The sequence below is a fragment of the Mastomys coucha genome, unplaced genomic scaffold (genome assembly GCF_008632895.1).
Source record: "Mastomys coucha isolate ucsf_1 unplaced genomic scaffold, UCSF_Mcou_1 pScaffold15, whole genome shotgun sequence".
Lineage (NCBI taxonomy): Eukaryota > Metazoa > Chordata > Mammalia > Rodentia > Muridae > Mastomys > Mastomys coucha.
The window spans coordinates 159,372,796-159,390,827 of NW_022196897.1; the positions used below are offsets into that span (position 1 = coordinate 159,372,796).

The 18,032-nt window shown below is 50.1% G+C and overlaps 1 protein-coding gene across 3 annotated transcripts; it reads left to right on the top strand.

The window, feature by feature from the left end:
- Nucleotides 1-773: 773 nt before the first annotated feature.
- On the top strand, nucleotides 774-17,180 carry Rae1 (ribonucleic acid export 1). 3 transcript variants are annotated; one of them, XM_031372903.1, is made up of 12 exons: nucleotides 774-1,063; nucleotides 3,258-3,352; nucleotides 3,902-4,006; nucleotides 5,640-5,732; nucleotides 7,147-7,233; nucleotides 8,168-8,254; nucleotides 8,361-8,432; nucleotides 10,125-10,232; nucleotides 13,223-13,329; nucleotides 13,406-13,481; nucleotides 13,946-14,140; nucleotides 16,769-17,180. In XM_031372903.1, the coding sequence occupies exons 2-12, from the start codon at nucleotides 3,263-3,265 to the stop codon at nucleotides 16,853-16,855; spliced, it is 1,107 nt and encodes a 368-aa protein (XP_031228763.1). In that variant the 5' UTR covers nucleotides 774-1,063; nucleotides 3,258-3,262; the 3' UTR covers nucleotides 16,856-17,180. The 3 variants fall into 3 exon arrangements, with proteins under 3 accessions (XP_031228763.1, XP_031228762.1, XP_031228764.1); XM_031372902.1 differs by having other exon boundaries at nucleotides 778-903; XM_031372904.1 differs by lacking the exon at nucleotides 774-1,063 and adding an exon at nucleotides 1,174-1,513.
- The last annotated feature ends 852 nt before the right edge of the window (nucleotides 17,181-18,032 follow it).

An 18,032-nucleotide genomic window follows, 5' to 3' on the forward strand; every position in this document is an offset into this window, starting at 1 on the left:
ACATGGGACTCAGTAATTAAGTGACTTGTTGCTCTTGAAGAGGGTAGTTCTAGGGGGATCCTGTACCATTTTCTGGCCTCCCCATGCATGTGGTGCACATCCATACACACAGGGAAAACATCCATGCACAGGGAGTAGGCACCTTCTTCCCCTTATCATACCACTTGGGATGTTTCAGGTAGGCAACCTCTCAGAAGACAGCGCTAGACTTGAGCTGGTGAACTCATTTTAATTTTTTTTATTTTTATTCATTTATTTAGTTTTTCGAGACAGGGTTTCTCTGTGTAGCCCTGGCTGTCCTGGAACTCACTCTGTAGACCAGGCTGGCCTTGAACTCAGAAATCCGCCTGCCTCTGCCTCCCAAGTGCGCCACCACTGCCTGGCTTTCATTTTTATTTTACGTGTATGAGTGTGTTGCCTGAAGACGGTTAAGCACCACTGCGTGCTATGCCCAGGTCTCCAGGAACTGGCGTTGGTTCTCTTGGACCTGTGAGCCGTCCAGTAGGTGTTGGGAATAGAATCTGGGTCTTCTTCTCTTAGCCGCTGAGCCATCTCCTAGCTCCACGACCATCTTTAGACGTTTAAACAACAATAAATATAATGATACACAAGCGAAAACAACGCCCTCTCTCAACTAGTTGCCTGGCAACTGCGCCGACTTTCCACCAACCCGCAAACTGCTGGCCTGGAGACTTCCTCTCGACCTCAGCAGGGTTTCTGCGCATGTGCGCCCGCCTTGAGCCGGGCGGAACGTCATCCCCTGACGCCTTCCGGGCAGTCCCGGAAGCGGCTCATGGCGCGTGCGCGGTGCTTCTGTGGTAACGGGGCGGTTTCCACCGGCTTGAGGCGGCTCGGAGGTCTGGGGTCTCCTGGCTGCGCCCCCTCCGCCCCGCGCCAGAGCAGGTTCGTGGCTTCGGGCCCCGCCGCGTGCGCGGTCCTCGGGCGGCCGCGCGTCGCGGCCCCGTCCCCGCCAGCCGCGCTCCCGCCCCCTCCTCCGGAGAGCCGGGGCCCGCGTGGGGAAACCGAGCCCCTCTCTGCAGCCGGACCCTGTGCGCCCCGCTAGGTAGGCCGGGCCATTCCGCGCGCGCACGCCGCCCAGGCCTCGGAGGTGGGGAGACGGTGAGGGAGGCACGGCGGGCGGCGGCGGTGCCCGCGACCTGCGCACATGGGAGGGGCGCGGCCGAGCCGGCGGGCGTGGTCAGGCACTTGGGCGGCGGAGGGTCGGGAGTTCAAGGCTAGCCTGAGCTAACTGAGTGGGTTCCCAGCCAGCTTGCGCTAAGTCCTTGTTTCAAGAAGACCCCTCAGAGGTGTTCGAGCTGGAGAGATGGCTCCGCAGAGGCCTGTTCACTCCGGCTGCAGGGGATCCGAGACGCTCTTGCTCTATCGGCCTCACGTGCGCATACAAGTGTTAAAGGAGATTATACTGTAGAGGAGCTTGCTAATTCAAGCACACACTGGGGGTCTTTTCGTTTCCTAACTCCAGGAAGGAGGACTTAGTAATTCCGGTTTAAAGGTGGGGAAAATCAAGACTAACTCCCGTTCCCAAGACACACAGCTGTGCAGAAGCCCAGTCCTTCCGGGCTCATCCCGGCAGGAAGCCTGTGTGTCTGTGCGTCTCTCTACCTGTCCAGACAGGCTCGGAGACGTCAACCCCAGAGTTGTCTCCCGAGGTGGATGTCTCCTTACTGTGACTCTGACACATCGCGTCTGTTTTGAAGCCAGCATAAGTCAGATGTGTTCCCAAACTTACTTGCAATTTTGCCGTTCTGTGTTTTTTAAGCAAGCGACCCCCGTTAGGCAGCGGACTGCTCAGGCGTTATCCTCACTTTGGAAAGGTGGCTGACTTGGTAGGATTCTGGGTTTTAAGAATTAGCTTTTTAGTAACAGTTTGAAATGTAGCAAAAGCATATGCGAGTCTGGAGTTACAGTGCACAGATGGTTTCCTTGGCAACGACACAGTTTATTACATTCAGTGCTAGACCGTGCAGATCCTTTTCTTTAAGTGGGCTCTTTTGTAGACCAAGCTGTCTCCAGACTTCTGTACAGTCACGGATGGACTGATCCTCCTGACCCTGCCTCCCAAGTGCAGAGATCACCGGTGCCTTCTCACCTGCATGTTGTGTATGTGGCCATGCATGCCACAGTCCACATGTGGTCAGAGGACAGCTTTGAGTTCTCTCCTACCTTTCTATTGATTCTGGGGGTCAAACTCAGGTATCCAGGCTTGCACACCAGGTGTCTTTACTGCCTGAGCCTACTTGCCAGCAACAGAGGAGCCTGGAGAATGTCCTTTCAGCACAGCGGGAAGATGAGGCATGACAAGTGACAGGTGGGCCTGGTAGACCGCCATGTTCAGGAAAGCAGTGCCAACTTGTGATGGCTCTGAGTCTACACTGTCACATCAGAACTTCGGTACTCAGTGGGCCAAAGTAGATGGCTTTGTTTTGTTCTTTTTTTCTTTTTGGTGTTTTGAGACAGGGTCTCTTTGTAGTCCTGGCTATCCTGAAACTCACTCTGTAGACCAGGCTGGCCTCAACTCTCAGAAATCCAACTGTCTTTGCCTTGCAAATGCTGGGACTTAAAGGCATGCACCATCACTGCCTGGCATGGACTGCTTTCTTAAAGCCCTGAGAAATTGTGGAACAACTGCCAGAACTGGTTGTTCTTTCTGGGTAGCTTCATGCAGACATTGGCCTAATTGGTAGAGTATTTGGGACTCCTAAAATAGAGAGGAAGGGGAACCCCCAAGAGTGGACCCTGGGCACAGGAGGCCCTCCTGCCTACTGCTGGGTGCCCAGTGTACAGTTGTGACTCTGTGGAGTGATAACCTCCTTCCTAGCTGCTGACTGAAGTACTGTGCCATGTCTGTGTGGGTGCCTTCCAGTAAGTAGAGGAAAGTGGATGTGGATGTAGGAGAGTCTTCCTTCATAGCTTCCAGAGACTAAAAATGCTCTAAAAATAATAGTGTGTGGGGGGGGTATGCGTATGTGTGTGTGCTCTGTGTAGCCCTGTCTGGCCTAGAATTCAGTATGTAGACCAGGCTGTTCTGGTACTCAGATCCTCCTGCCTTTGCCCTAGTGTTCAGATTATACTATGGTGGGCACAAAGGCTCCTTTTATTAGGCATTCTGCTTGTGGCATACTTAAATCTCTCTGAAGAGCAAGGCTGGCTTAGCATCACAGTGCTAGTTTCTGCTGTGTGCTTTGTCCCACCTAAGAGGGGCCTGTGCTTAATGGCTCCCACTTTGTGTTTTCCAGCCATCATGAGTCTGTTTGGATCAACCTCTGGATTTGGGACTGGTGGGACCAGCATGTTTGGGAGCACAGCCACAGATAACCACAACCCGATGAAGGTATCACCTACATCCCCCACAGGGTATGCAGAGAGCCAAGGAGCCTCCTGCTGGGTGAAGAGAAGCGGGTGGGTGCCTCTGCCTGGCTTCAGGGTCTGGCGGGATGAAGCTGAGGAACACTGCACACAGAACTAGTGTCCTGTAGCTCATCACAGCTGCCAAGCCACCTCGGAGAGCCAGAGCTTCCTGGGCTGGGGTCAGCTTGCTGTGTAACTTGGTGTGGCTCTCACAGCAGCCCTGGAGAATATCCACTGTTCTTTGTACCACAGGAAAGCTAGGATGGGGTTGGGGTGGGGCAACTTGGCCAGACACTTGGAGCAGGTGGGAGCTGCCTCATGCAAGTGCTGCCCTGGTGCCTTTTAGCACATTCTGAAGCCTGCAGCTCTAATATTTTCCTTGACCTGTGTATTGCTTCTGTGTTTGATCAGAAACACAGGAAAGATAAGATCCAGTTAGGTCTCAAGGCAAAGAGCTCAAAGTGTTTGGTTTGAAAGAAAGGTACCTTATGGTGATGATGTGTGCATTTTAACCCTGTCCTTCCCTCCCCAGGATATTGAAGTCACGTCTTCTCCTGATGACAGCATCGGTTGTCTGTCTTTCAGCCCACCAACCTTACCAGGCAACTTCCTTATTGCAGGATCCTGGGCTAATGATGTAAGTGCATCTCAGGCAACTGCTGTGTAGGCAAGGCTAGCTTGCCCTTCAGCTCCATTCTGTCTGTGAGTGAACTGAGGCTAAGGCTTATGTGTGGTCTTCTGATCACATGTAAGACACAGTGTAGAAACTGCATCCTTCTGAGTGGTAGCACCATAGCCAGGCCCTGCTCCGGGGTCCTTGTACCTGACTCATCGGCACTACTTATACTGCTTGTTAAGAGCCTTTCTTGGCACTCAGAAACTGTTCTTCAGATGAATATTGAACTTGTTAGACTTTAGCTAGTAGGGCAGATTCTTCACAGACTGTTCCATCAGCCCCTGAACAGTGAGCTCAGTGACTGCACAAAGGGAGTTTGTAAGGTCTGGCATGCGCATGGATGTCAGTCAGGAGGCTCCACACAGCCCAGCAGCTCTAGACCACTCTGCTAATTTCATGATCAGAAAGAAATGTATGCTACACTCATTTCCCCCATGAAGTTAGCAAGAATAGTGACTGATGGAGACATTGTGTGAGGGGACAAGCCAGAGCCTTCCAGTCCTGCTAGTAGTCAGGCTAGTTGGAGCAGCTCCTCAGAAGTCTCTCCACTTAAGTCCTTCATTCTATTGACTCTGCATCTAGGACCTGGGGAAAATGCCTGATACTGCCCTTCACATCCCCAGAGTTTGAGAGTGCTCATGTCCATGCTTCGGGACAGTGGCTTCACATGGGTGTGTGTGAAACTAGGACGGATCTATCTGCTGATCTTGGCACCCCCCGGTCCAGGATTGCAGCTCTAGAGGCAGAGCACTCACCCGGGTGTGTGAGGCCTTGGGTTCCATTCCCAATCCCACAGAAAGTCCAAGCTTAAGGTCCGTAGTCGGCTTCTGCCTGATCCTGCTGTGTGGGACCAGACTCAGCCGCACACCCTCTCCACAGTGTTTAGGGCAGGGTTCTAAACTGGCCTGCAACGGTGAGGATGGAGGGGCACGGGAAGGATGAGCAGGCCTGTCTTTCCTCATTTCACTTAGTGTTGGGCAAAAACTAGGTTTGGTGGCACAAACCTGTTCTCCACCCCCTGGAAAGTAAAGCAGGAGGATCACATTCAGGGTCATCCTCAGCTTCATAATGAGTTCGAAGCCAGCCTGGGCTATTGTGAAACCCTGTCTGGGAAAAATAAATAAGCCACATTAGAAGCATCTTCAGAGCTGGACAGAGTGAGCGTGAAGTGAGGGGAGCCACAGCGGCAGCAGGAGCTGGCCTCTAGTTCCAGTTCTCTGGTTTGTTGGCTGTAGGATGCATGCATTGAAGGAAGACTAAATGCGTCCGGCACTTAACTAGTTCTCCCTGGTGGAATTTATTTTCTTGTTATAGTTACAAAATCTGCAAAATGCATTACTTTAACAGGGAAGTGACAGGGGAAACGTTCCAGGAGAGAGGTGGATTTGCTCTTGAGGCCTGAGTGACTGCCGAGCGAGCAGCTTGGCTACAGTGTAGGTGTGAGCGCTCCCATTTGTGAGTTTCAGCTGATTAGTTTGCTCTTGAAGTTAGATAATCAGATTTATGCAAGAAGTCTGCAGTAAGCTGTAATATTCGAGTGCACAGCAGAGATTGGGAAATGCCCTGATCTCATTGATCTGTCTTGTTCTTACAGGTTCGCTGCTGGGAAGTGCAAGACAGTGGGCAAACCATTCCAAAGGCCCAGCAGATGCACACCGGGCCAGTGCTGGATGTCTGCTGGAGTGATGTGTGTCATGTTTCCTCTTTTGAGATAAGATTTGTATTTCTTACTTCTCTGTTGCTATGGCAAAACACCAAGGCTACTTATAAAAGAGAGTGTTGGATTGAGCCTATGGTTTCAGAGGGTTAGGGTCCATGATGGCAGAGCCGAGTCATGGCCACAGGAACAGCTGAGAGCTCTCCTCCTGATCTGCAGGGAGGAGGCAGAGGAAGCCCTTGGGAAACCTCAAGTGTAAGAGCCCATAGGGGCCATTCTCTCACAGAGCAGCCCTGGATGGTACGGAAACCACAGAATTGTATGTTCCTCAACTTTCTGAGCTCCTAATACCTCAGCTAAGAGTCAGTTTTCTGTACCAACAGGCTTAGGTCAGACGTGTCTTGGTTTCCAAAGCTTTGGACTTTAGTAAGCACTTGGTTGTGGCAGTGCTTTGGAGCCAGTGACTTTGGATTAAGGGTGTGACCCTGAGGTGGGCAGTCTGCACTTCCAGGTGTTCACCAAAGATTGGTTTGCTTCCCTCTCCCTCTCATGGCGGAGAAGAGGTGGGCCTTTCCCCTTCTGGGCCTGCGCTCTAGATAAGAGCTCTGTGACAGGAGTGGCCACCCTGGTTTTCTAAGACTTTTTTTTGTTGTTGTTTTTTGAGACTGGGCTTTTCGTTTGTTCGTTTGTTTGTTTGTTTGTTTGTAGGCTAGGATGGCCTTAAACTTAGAGATTCAACTGCTGCAGATGGCACTACCCAGCTTGTTTTGTTTTTTAAATAATGTGTGTTATGGTTTAAATATAAAGTGACTATGGGTTCTTAGTATGTTTTTTGTGTTGTTTTTGAAGAGAGCAGAACCTTTCAGACTTGGTACTTAGATAACAGTGTGAGCTATAGAGGCCAAGCTAGATACTTGTTGGTTACCTGACAATGTCCTGAAATGTGACAGGTGAGGGTCATGTGATCAGTCAGTCAGGCTTGGCAGTGACCAGTATCCATTGAGTGTCTCGCTAGCCACATTTGGTTTTCATGTGCTAGCTTTCAAAGCCACTCAAATTCTTAGAGATTCTGTTTCTTCTTTTTTTTTTTTTTGTTTTGTTTTGTTTTGTTTGACACAGGGTTCCTCTGTAGCCCTGGCTATCCAGGAACTCACTCTGTAGACCAGGCTATCCAGGAACTCACTCTGTAGACCAGGCTGGCTTCAATTCTGAGAGATCCGTCTCTGCCTCCTGAGTGCTGGGATTAAAGCTTGCACTGCCCCCACCCCTTGAGATCCTGTTTGTCTGAGCTGAGTGCCCAGCTTCCAGCTGTGAGTGTACTGCCTGTGGAACTAGTCTGCAGTGTGCTGGCCTTCAGTAATAGGAAAACACTACGCACCGCAGATGCTTAACCCAGCTCCGAGCATGGAGACTTACTTTCACTCAGCAGACTCTTTTATTTTAGGATGGGAGCAAAGTATTCACAGCATCATGTGACAAGACAGCCAAGATGTGGGACCTGAACAGCAACCAGGCCATTCAGATAGCACAGGTGAGAGGCCTTTGTGTGGGCTTACTAGACAGCCCGGGAAACCTCTTCAGAGTGTTCATAGCATGTTTTGTAAGCTCCCACATTTGTGCTATTACTTCTCAGAGCACTTAGCCACAACCCTCCCATGTACACAAAGGTAATGATGGGAGTAGTGACAGCGAGATCTGTAGACAAGAGTTCTTGGCGTGGGTGTGTGACTGGCCTCTGTCAGTTACACGTGTTTGCTTGTCATTCAGCAAGTGTTGGTCAAGTGTCTGCCATGTGCTGGGCAGCGTCCTCGGGTTAGGACACCATGTACCCATGGGACATTTATTACTTGTCTTAGTTAGGGCTCTGTTGTTGTGAAAGATCTATGACCGTAGCAGCTCTTATAAGGGAGACATTTCATTAGAGCAGGCTTACAGTTCAACCTGAAAGCCCACCCCCCAGGGACACACTTCCTTCAGCAAAGCCACAACCACTCCCTGTGAGTCTACAGAGGCCATGTGCATTCAGACCACCACATCACCTGAGGAGCAGAAGGCTGCTTCTCAGTGCGAAGACCACTTAAGTAGTGGGTGAAAGGGTCCTAGAGTCCATCTTAGGTGAGGGTGGGAAGGCTCCTGAAGCACTTTCACAGCAGCGCCTGCACTGCAGGGAGTCTCTGATGGATGCATCCTAGTGACAGATGTGCTTCCCCTCAGAGTTCCCAATGGTTCCCTGGTGAGGACCTGGTCATCACCACTGATCATTAGTGAGGGTGAGCAGGGGTCAGAGCAGCACATGGGGCAAGTCCTTGGGCTAAGCCCTGGGGTCAGAGAGAACACTGCAGTGCCCTATGGTTTTGTTAGTGTTGAATGTAACCAGTGTTGAAGAAGGCAGTTCCTTTGGTTTTCCAGAACTAGAGCTGTTGTGCTAGTTGTTGAGCTGTCCCCTGATTCTTATCTTGTAAAAGCATGACGCTCCTGTGAAGACCATACACTGGATCAAAGCCCCAAACTACAGCTGCGTGATGACCGGGAGCTGGGATAAGACGCTGAAGGTATGCGTGTGCTTAAGGGGTTGTGCCTTTCGAAGATTGGAATCGCTGGGTCCACACAGACTTCAGCCCTCAGTGGTCTCTTACTGCTGCTCCTCTTTGCTTTCAGTTTTGGGATACCCGGTCGTCAAATCCTATGATGGTCTTGCAACTCCCTGAACGCTGTTACTGTGCAGATGTGGTAAGGAATCTCACTTCCTTTTCAACAGTCAACTGAGCATGGCTTATGTGGCACCTTGCCGTTTATAGGAAATCTAAATCCTTCAACTTCAACAGACTTGTTCATACATGACATTTGGGGGCTGCATGTCCTAAAAGTGCCAAGTGTTAAGTTTGGGGCAGTTTCCTTTGTTGTCTTTGAGTCTGGAGATGAAAGTGTTGGACTTTTGGCTATTGTTTGAACATGCGCACTAGCCACCTGTCCTCCCTAGTGGGGAGGGAGCGAAGTGTGATTGGACAGATAGCGCATGCGTGCGTGCGTGCCTGGGCATGCCTCTGAGTGGTGTGGAAACTGAAGTGCTTTCTCAGTGTCTTGATTGTTTCTTAAGGGTTTCTAGCAACTGCCCCAGTAATTCCACAATGAGGAGATCCATCTTCAGAAAAGTACATGGTAGGGGCTGACACTCACAAACTGCATGTAGAAACATGCCTGACCATGCATGATTGCCCATCCTGTAATCCCAGGTTGTAAGGCAGAGGCAGGACAGTCTCTGAGTTCTAGGCTAGCCCCCTCTATAGTGGCAATTCCAGGCTTGCAAGAGTCTGACAGTTAAGATCCTGTCTTAACAAAGGAAGGAATGAAAGAGACACCTGGTGTCAAGGACAGGAGGAAATCACTGAAACACATCATATGACAGAGTGGAGGTGACCATCCATTCTCACTGGTGACTCAGTGTACTTTTTAAATATCCATATTGTATAGTTTAAAAACTTAAAGTGGAAGCCTGGCAGTGGTGGCGCACACCTTTAATCCCAGCACTTGAGAGGCAGAGGCAGGCAGATTTCTGAGTTCAAGGCCAGCCTGGTCTACAGAGTGAGTTCCAGGACAGCCAGAGCTATACAGAGAAACCCTGTCTTGAAAAACACAAAAAAGGGGCCTGAAGAGATGGTTCAGTGGGTTAAGAGCACTGACTGCTCTTCTGAAGATCATGAGTTCAAATCTCAGCAACCACATGGTGGCTCACAACCATCAGTAATGAGTTTGGATGCTCTCTTCTGGTGTGTCTGAAAACAGCTACAGTGTATTTATATATAATAAATAAATCTTCAAAAATCAAACAAACAAACAAAACAAAACTGTAAAGTGGGGCTGGTGAGATGGCTCAGCAGGTGAGAGCACTGCTTTTCCAAATGACCCAAGTTCAAATCCTAGCAACCACCCGTAGTGAGATCTGATGCCCTCTTCTGACTTGTATGAAGACAGCTACAGTATACTTATGTATAATAATAAATAAATCTTAAAAAAAAAAAAAGCTGGGCAGTGGTGGTGCACACCTTTAATCCCAGCACTTGGGAGGCAGAGACAGGCAGATTTCTGAGTTCAAGGACAGCAGGGGCTATAAAGAGAAACCTTGTCTCGAAAAGCAAAAAAAAAAAAAAAAGTAAAGCACATAGTAAGGAAAGCCTGGGACCTAGGGTTCATAAGAGATCACACTGGGCCGCGTAGAAATCCTTACCACCAGCATGAAGCGTCTTAAGTAAGTCCATGGGTGTTCTGCTTACAGGTGGGGCTTCTCTAGGTTTTCACAAACACTTGGATATCACTAAATTATTAAACTTTTAAAACATTAGAATTTCATGACTAAAATGTTGACGGAATACTTTGGTGTGAAAGCCCTGTCTTTACGTCAAGTGTGTTGTCTTCTCTCTCTAGATATACCCGATGGCTGTGGTGGCCACTGCAGAGAGGGGCCTGATTGTGTATCAGTTAGAGAATCAGCCCTCTGAGTTCAGGCGAATAGAGTCTCCCCTGAAGCACCAGGTGGGTCACACACCACTGAGAAGCATACGTTGAGCACCTGCCACATGCAGGGTGGTGCTTGTATGTGTGGCACACAGGTATGCAGTGTCTCTCTTGAAAAGTTTGCTGCTAGCCAGGCAGTGGTGGTGCACGCCTTTAATCCCAGCACTTGGGGGGCAGAGGCAAGCGGATTTCTGAGTTCAAGGCCAGCCTGGTCTGCAGAGTGAGTTCCAGGACAGCCAGGGCTACACAGAGAAACCCTGTCTTGAAAAACCAAAAAAAAGAAAGAAAGAAAGAAAGAAAAGAAAAGGTTGCTGCTATGTTGAGAGGAGGTGAATTTAAAGAAGCAAACACAGTTCCCCATAAGCACGACAGAGCCAGACTTCCCTGTCCCCCAAACATCCCGGAGTAGCGTAGTGCTCCTGTGTGCTCCCAGCCCGTCTGAGCGGACTGCTTCTGCCCTTCAGCTTCTGCTCTGCCTTCACTCTCACGGCTTCTCGGTGTTCCTCCAGCTCAGTCCTCCCCTGGCCGCAGGGCTGAGTCCTTCCTGCTTCCTGATCTAAGTCTCCTAGCATACATCTCAGCAAAGGGATCAGTCCTGTCAGAACAGAGGAGGGAGGCTTAGCCAGCCATGCCTCCTTCCTGCTGCAGCTTCCCTGCTAGGTGCTGACCACGGGTCTTTGGAGGCCGTTTCCATGGTGCGCCCTCTTGCCCTGCAGCCTTTGACGTAGGCCTTCACCAAGACGTGTCTAGCACTTTACCCAAGTGTGCTTGGTCTGGTTGACCCTGGGAAACACCATCCTTGCCCTTCCAGGGCTGCCTGTGATCCTTCCACACCTCCCCCTCTTCGCTCTTTGTCCCCTGTGGACTCACCCATAGCACTCAGTGTAAGTCCTAGAGCAGCAGCAGCAGAATTTTCCAGAACACCTTGGTCCTGGTGGTCATCATCTCTAGCCAGACTTCCTTTGCCCTTCAGACTAGAGGTCACGCTTGAGTCACCTCTTCCCCCCACCCCCCACCTCTCGCCCTCAGGCTTCATTCCTTTCTCTGTCTACCTGCCACTCCCAGTCCCTAGTCTTCTAGGAGTTAGAGAAAAACTTCCTGCCATTTGTCCTTGCACTACAGTCTTGCACACTGACACCAGAAAAAGTGGGCAAGAAATAATAACCCAGCAGGACCACAGCAGACTTGACCCTCACAGGAAGGAGCAGCCAGCAATAAAGAACTGCAGGGAACAGAGACTAGTGAGGAGTCTAGGTGCTAACATGTTGCCTTTTAAGAGTATAAAGAGCTTTGAGTACTGGGCAGTGGTGGGAGGCAGAGGCAGGCGGGTTTCTGAGTTTAAGGACAGCCTGGTCTACAGACTGAGTTCCAGGTCAGCCAGGACTACACAGAGAAAACCCTGTCTCAAAAAAAAAACAAGGAAAAAAAAAGAACTTTTGGCAAAACTAATGACCCAATTAAAAACTCTGAAGGTAACAACCTGCCCAGTGAGTATGTGAAGGCAGTCAGTGTTTTCTTTTTATCCCAGGAAAGCTCGCAGACAGCACCTCACACATCGTTTTGAGAAACTCAGAACTTAGTGCAGGCTCTAAGGAATGGTTCCATGGTTGAGAGCACGGGATGCATAATAAAAAAAAAAAAAAGGCCTAAATTCAGATCCCAGCACATAGCTGACTTGGTGAGCCTGCTCAGGTGACAAGATGGGCCTGGTTCAGTGCACTCCTGTAACCTCAGTTCTGTGGGAGCTGGGGACAGGAGTAACCCTGGGTGGATACTTCTGCCTTGAGAGAATACACAGAAAGTGACAGGGGACACTTTACCCCCTCCTCTGGTTCCTGTGCATTTGCTCTCATGTCTGCACATTTATACCACATCATTCACATGTGTGAACACACACAAGAAATACAAATAAAACAGTAAGATAGCAAGTGTTGGCGAGAGTGTGTTGAAAGTTCCTCCTGCATGTTAGAAGTGGCCTGAAGTACCTGAGGTTCCTCTACTAGACACAGTCCGTAGACCTGTCAGACCAGCAGTTCCTAAGAATGAAGTGAGCTTATCATGGCACCACTTGGAGTCTGGTATACTAAGTGCAGTGAGCCAGGGCAAGAAGACCTAGTGTAATTGGATCCTTATACGTGATAGCCAAAATACTGTCTTAGGGTTTTACTGCTGTGAACAGACCCCATGACCAAGGCAACTCTTATAAGGACAACATTTAATTGGGGCTGGCTTACAGGTTCAGAGGTTCAGTCCATTATCATCATGGGGTCATGGCAGCATCCAGGCAGGCATGGTACAGGAGGAGCTGAGAGTCCTACATCTTCATCTGAAGGCTGCTAGCAGAATACTGGCTTCCAGGCAGCTAGGATGAGGGTCTTAAAGCCCACACCCACAGTGACACACCTACTCCAACAGGGCCACACCTTCTAATAGTGCCACTCCCAGACCAGGCTTACACAAACCACCACACTGGCTCTGTTGTGTGTAGCTTATCCAGCATTCCCTGTAAGAGGAATGGGATGGCAGGCTGTTACACCGTTTCCAGGCCTGTTGAGGGAAAGAGGACAGACGCTGGGTGTCTGATCTGTAGGTACCTGCTAATCCAAGGGGCTGTGCTGAGCAGGGCATCTGTGTGTGCACACGTGAGTCCTGGGGTTGGGGCTGTAGAAGGTTGGAGAGTAGCACGTGCTGAGAACAAAAACACCTTCCTCTCTGAGTCACGATGTAGTTCTTCCAAAACCTAAGAATGAATAAGGTGCCGGGCCGTGGCGGTGCACGCCTTTAATCCCAGCACTTGTGAGGCAGAGGCAGGCAGATTTCTGAGTTCAAGGCCAGCCTGGTCTGCAGAGTGAGTTCCAGGACAGCCAGGGCTACACAGAGAAACCCTGTCTCGAAAAACTAAAAAAAAAAAAAAAAAAGAATAAGGTAACGCTTATGTTCGTGTTAACTGATCTTCTGATCTTTACTTACGTGCTGCTGATGGTCCCTCCCCTTTTATTTTAACGTAGCATCGGTGTGTGGCTATCTTTAAAGACAAACAGAACAAGCCGACTGGCTTTGCTCTGGGGAGCATTGAGGGAAGAGTTGCCATTCACTACATCAACCCTCCAAACCCGTAAGTGCCTCCCACTGCCTGGGGTTCTCTCCAACTGCTTCTGAAGGAAACTGAGGCACACGCCTTTGCTTTTCAGGGCCAAAGATAACTTCACCTTCAAATGCCATCGATCCAACGGTACCAACACTTCCGCTCCTCAAGACATCTATGCGGTACGTTTTAGCAGCACTCTATCTTGAAGAGAAACCCCCTGGAAGCAGACTTGGAGCTGGCTATCCAAGTGCACTGGGACCGGGAGTCAAAGGAGAGCCTGTGTTTGTGTTTGTAGACTTCAGTGCTCTTTTACAAACCCACTGACTCACTCTTTTCTTGATGTGCTTGGAATGCGAGGTTGCAACTTGTCTGTGGTGTCCATAGACAATTTCCACACATAGTGATGGTCAAGAAGTTAGTCTGCTAAAAGAAATCCCACGCTTATTCCTGAAGTTGCTGCTCAGTGTGGCCAGTGGATGCAAACATGTGTTCCTACTTGGGGAGCACCTGAGCTTGGGTTTAGGTCTAAACTGCTGGTTGCCTCAGGCAGCATGGCCGGGGAGTGAAATGTGCCCAGGTCTTAGTTTTCCTGACTTTACAGGAACCTGTTTCTGCCTTTCACCATCTGTGTTCCCCTTCACAGGTGAACGGAATTGCCTTCCATCCTGTCCATGGCACCCTTGCCACTGTGGGCTCTGATGGTAGGTTCAGCTTCTGGGACAAAGATGCCAGGACCAAACTAAAGACGTCAGAACAGTTAGACCAGCCCATAGCAGCGTGTTGCTTCAATCACAACGGAAACATATTTGCCTATGCTTCCAGCTACGACTGGTCCAAGGTGAGAACTTCCAGACCAGTTCTGGGATCTCCCTTTCAGGCTCTGGGGTCAAAGGCCTAAGTTTGAGTTGATTCTCTGTGGACATGTGTGCCCCAGGCCATTGCCACCTCCCTGTGGGCAGCAACCTGACTCTTGATGTGGGGTTTAACCTTGCATGGGGGAGGGAGGGTGCTATGTCAGGGAGAACCATCATGAGCTCCTCCCTGTTCTTGAACACAACACATGAACATGGATGAAGCTAGGTCCAGGCCGCCAAGGTGTTGCTCCAGTGGCATTGGTTGGTTTGAGCAGGGAGCTGATGGGGTTCTGGCTGAATCTTGAGGCATTGCTGGCAGTAGAGTGTGGGCCTGCGGCCATCACACAAACTTCTCTGTGAAGTGTCTACTGGGGAGATGGCTCCAATTCATTCCTCATGGATTTCATTTCTCTTCCCTTTCCCACCCAGCCTTGCCATGGTGGCTTCTCCATCTGTCTCAACCTTTGCTGCCCCCTTCTACCCCATGTTTCTCACTCCACTTCTCTACAGTTTTCTCACTGCCATTGGCAGAGTCTGCATGCCCACCTGCTCAGCCCTACCTAGGCTTTGCCTTCCCGTGTGCACATGTGTACTCACTGGCCGGAGTGCTGAGATGCACCCAGTTTCCTCCCTGTCCCTGTCTGGTCTGGAAGCCTCCTTCTGTTTCATCCCTGCTTTCACTATGTTTCCCACAGCTGCTTAAAGCATCCTTCGGAGGCTGTTTACACCACTGCTTGCCAGCCATTCTCCAGTTAAGGGTGCCCTGGGGTTCTTTAGCTGTTTCTGTCCCGAGGCACAAGTCCTAGTGCACAGCTGCTGCCTCCTGGCTGTTCTGCTCATTTCTTTACTATGCTCCCAGCCTTCCCACTCCTGGTACCAACTTCTGTATTAGTCAGGGTTCTCTAGAGTCACAGAACTTATGGTAGTCTCTGTATAGTAAGAGAATTTGTTGGTGACTTACAGTCTGTAGTCCAACTCCCAACAATGGTCAGAAGCAGCTGTGAATGGAAGTCCAAGGATCTAGCAGTTGCTCAGTCCCACAAGGCAAGCAGGCAAAGAAGAGAATCTTCCTTCTTCCAGTGTCCTTATGTAGGTCTCCAGCAGAAGTCGTGGCCAAGATTAAAGGTGTGTGCCACCACCCCTGCATCTGGGACTTGCTTTGTCCCAGATGACCTTGACCTCAGAGGTCCCTCTGCCTTAGTCTTCTGAGATTCATAGCCGCTCTGCCTCAAGATCTCCAGGTCAGAAACATGTATCTCCCAGCCTCCAGATTAGGAGCACAGGTGAGCCTTCCAAATCTGGATTGTAGTTCATTCCAGATGTAGTCAGGTTGACAACCAGGAATGGCCACTACGACTGGGATAGCACCCTCATGGCAACTAATAAGTGTCTGTAGCTCAGTTCTGGGGTCTGACGCCCTCTTCTCACCCTCCGCCATGGAGTTCACGTACACACGCTCAACACGAATGGGCACACACATAAACAGAGCTGTAAAAAACACCTGCATTTTTCTGGAGTGATGGCTCCCATTACAGTCACAGCACTCAGGAGCATGAGACTGAGGTGGACAGATCACAAAGCCTTAGTGCCTTGGCAAGACTCTCCTCAGACTTGAAGCATCTGTGCGGATAGCTCAGTAGCCGAGTGCTGCCTGGCATTGTGGCAAGGCCCTTGGTTCAGTCCCCAGCACCACCAAAGACAAGAAATGTTTAGGAAAAAATTTTTTTTTCCTGCATCCTCCTGGGAGCCACAGAATGCTTATGCTCTTGAGTGCTGACCAGAGCCTGAAGTCACAGCTGAGTACACCTTTAATCCCAGCACTGGGGAAACAGAAGCAGGTGGACTCGGTGAGTTCAAGACCAGCCTGGTCTTCATAGTGAGGCCCTGTCTCAAAAAACCAAAAGTGAAAAACCAATTGAGGTTGTAATTTGTTGGAAGTGTGTGGGCTCCCAGTGTTGGGTGGACAGGTCCAGGAGTCATCCGCTCAGAACAGGAGCATCTGTCTCCGCTGTGTAGCCGTGGCTGCATAGATGAGCGTGCAGCCTGGACATAGCCATTCCCTAAAGCTGGACTGCACATCCTGTGATAAGCTACTGTTGACTACTGACACACTATAGAACTTTGTAAATAGCAAGAGAGTGCTGCAGCTGTGTCACTTCTCCAGGCCACACCTTCCCAAGTCTCACCTCACCTGATTGGGATAGTGCTGCTTCTCCTCCTCACTCTGGGATCTTAATTAAGAGTGTGCCCAGCATTCATAGCCTGTGCAGGCTGGCTGTGTCTCTCGGCCCCACCCAGTGATGCCCACAGACACTGCTCTCCTGGGAGCCGTCCCTTCTGTGGAATAGGCCCTTACCCTAAAGCATCATGGATGAGTTCAGCCTGTTGTGAAATCTCTGGTCAGGGCTAATGCTAAGCCTGAGACCCTGAGCATTTGCCTTGACAGTGACATCGTAGACGGAGTACCACTGACTCCTCTCTGAGGGAAGAGGCTGTGTAACAGAACCGTCAACTCCTCTCTGTTCTTACTCTGCCTCCTCAGAGCAGGACTTGATGTTTGTGTGGCTATTGCTTTTAATACTAAAGTCGTTTGTTTGTTTTTTCTTCTTTAGGGACATGAGTTTTATAATCCCCAAAAGAAGAATTACATTTTCTTGCGTAATGCAGCTGAAGAGCTAAAGCCAAGGAATAAGAAGTAGTGGCCTGAAGCTGGGACTGTTGGAGTCTCATCTCCACTGCACCTCATCTCTGCCCAAACTTGGGCTCCAGCTCTGGGTGGCCCATAGCCCTGACTGGGTCTCCACTTCTCTGGAGGGACTGTGTTCTTGTTGAGCATCAGCGCAGCATCCCGCAGCATCCCGGGGACTTGCTGTCTCCATTCCGCTCCCTGCTGCGGTTTTTCTGAGATTCTTACTGAAGTCAGTTCTTGAGGGCACTATGTCCAGCAGTGTGTATTTGACAGTGTTGGGTGGGAACTGTTGGTGAGCTCTGTGTTGTGTTTTATAATAAAATATTTTGAAGATGGCCTGCCCCTTCATCACTTTCCTCAACTCCTCAGGAAATAGCCATCAATCCCAGAATCAATGCTGTGTTCCAAGTTTCTCATCATTTTGTCAGCTCCTGAGAAGCTGTGTGAGCCCACGCCACCCCTGCCTCAGTGTTGAGGGAAGGTGCTGGTGTGATGTCCTGAGAGAGGCCATCTTTCCCAGCACTGGGGGTCTTCCTTCCATAGCTCAGTTATCCCACAGAAATGGGAGACAGTGGATCCCAGGTGACTGGCCTGGGGTGCCCTTGAAGTCCCAGCTACTCATCTTGAGGTAGAACTTGAGTCGGGCAGGCAACTCAGTTTAGACCTTGTCTCAGAGTGCTAGAGATGGGCTAAACCACCACATGAGCACTTTGGCACAAGATCATAACTGTGGGTCTGCCCTAGGTTCATTGCACAATTACCAAGATGTGTTTGACATGCAAAGCTTTGTGTTTTAAGTATTTGTGGCCTCTGTGGCTAAATATATGCCCATAAATGTATGCAGGTGCTGGCTATGAAGATTGTGGGACCTATGTTCTAATGGAGAGCCTTCCCAGGGTGGCTCGACAGTAGTGGTATAGGGTTGGGCCTTGGCCCCTGGAAGGCCAGGAGTGGGGTGGGCAGAGGCAGCCTGGGTGGCTGCTGGACCCCCATGATCCTGCCTAGCTAGAGGAGCTGGCAAGAGTGACATGGCTTACAGGACTGGGTGAACATGGAAACTGTCAGTTTCATTTCCTGTTGCTATGATAAAACACTGCCAAAAGCAACTTAGGGAAGAAAAAGGTTATTTTAGCTCACAGTTGTAAGTTACAGTAAATCATAGCAGGGGCCTGAGGAGTCTATCACAT

Coding starts and splice junctions, on each gene's coding strand:
- Rae1 (XM_031372903.1), top strand. CDS start 3,263: ATGAGTCTGTTTGGATCAACCTCTGGATTTGGGACTGGTGGGACCAGC. Junction 10,233..13,222: donor AGTCTCCCCTGAAGCACCAG/GTGGGTCACACA, acceptor ATTTTAACGTAG/CATCGGTGTGTGGCTATCTT. Junction 13,330..13,405: donor TACATCAACCCTCCAAACCC/GTAAGTGCCTCC, acceptor TTTGCTTTTCAG/GGCCAAAGATAACTTCACCT.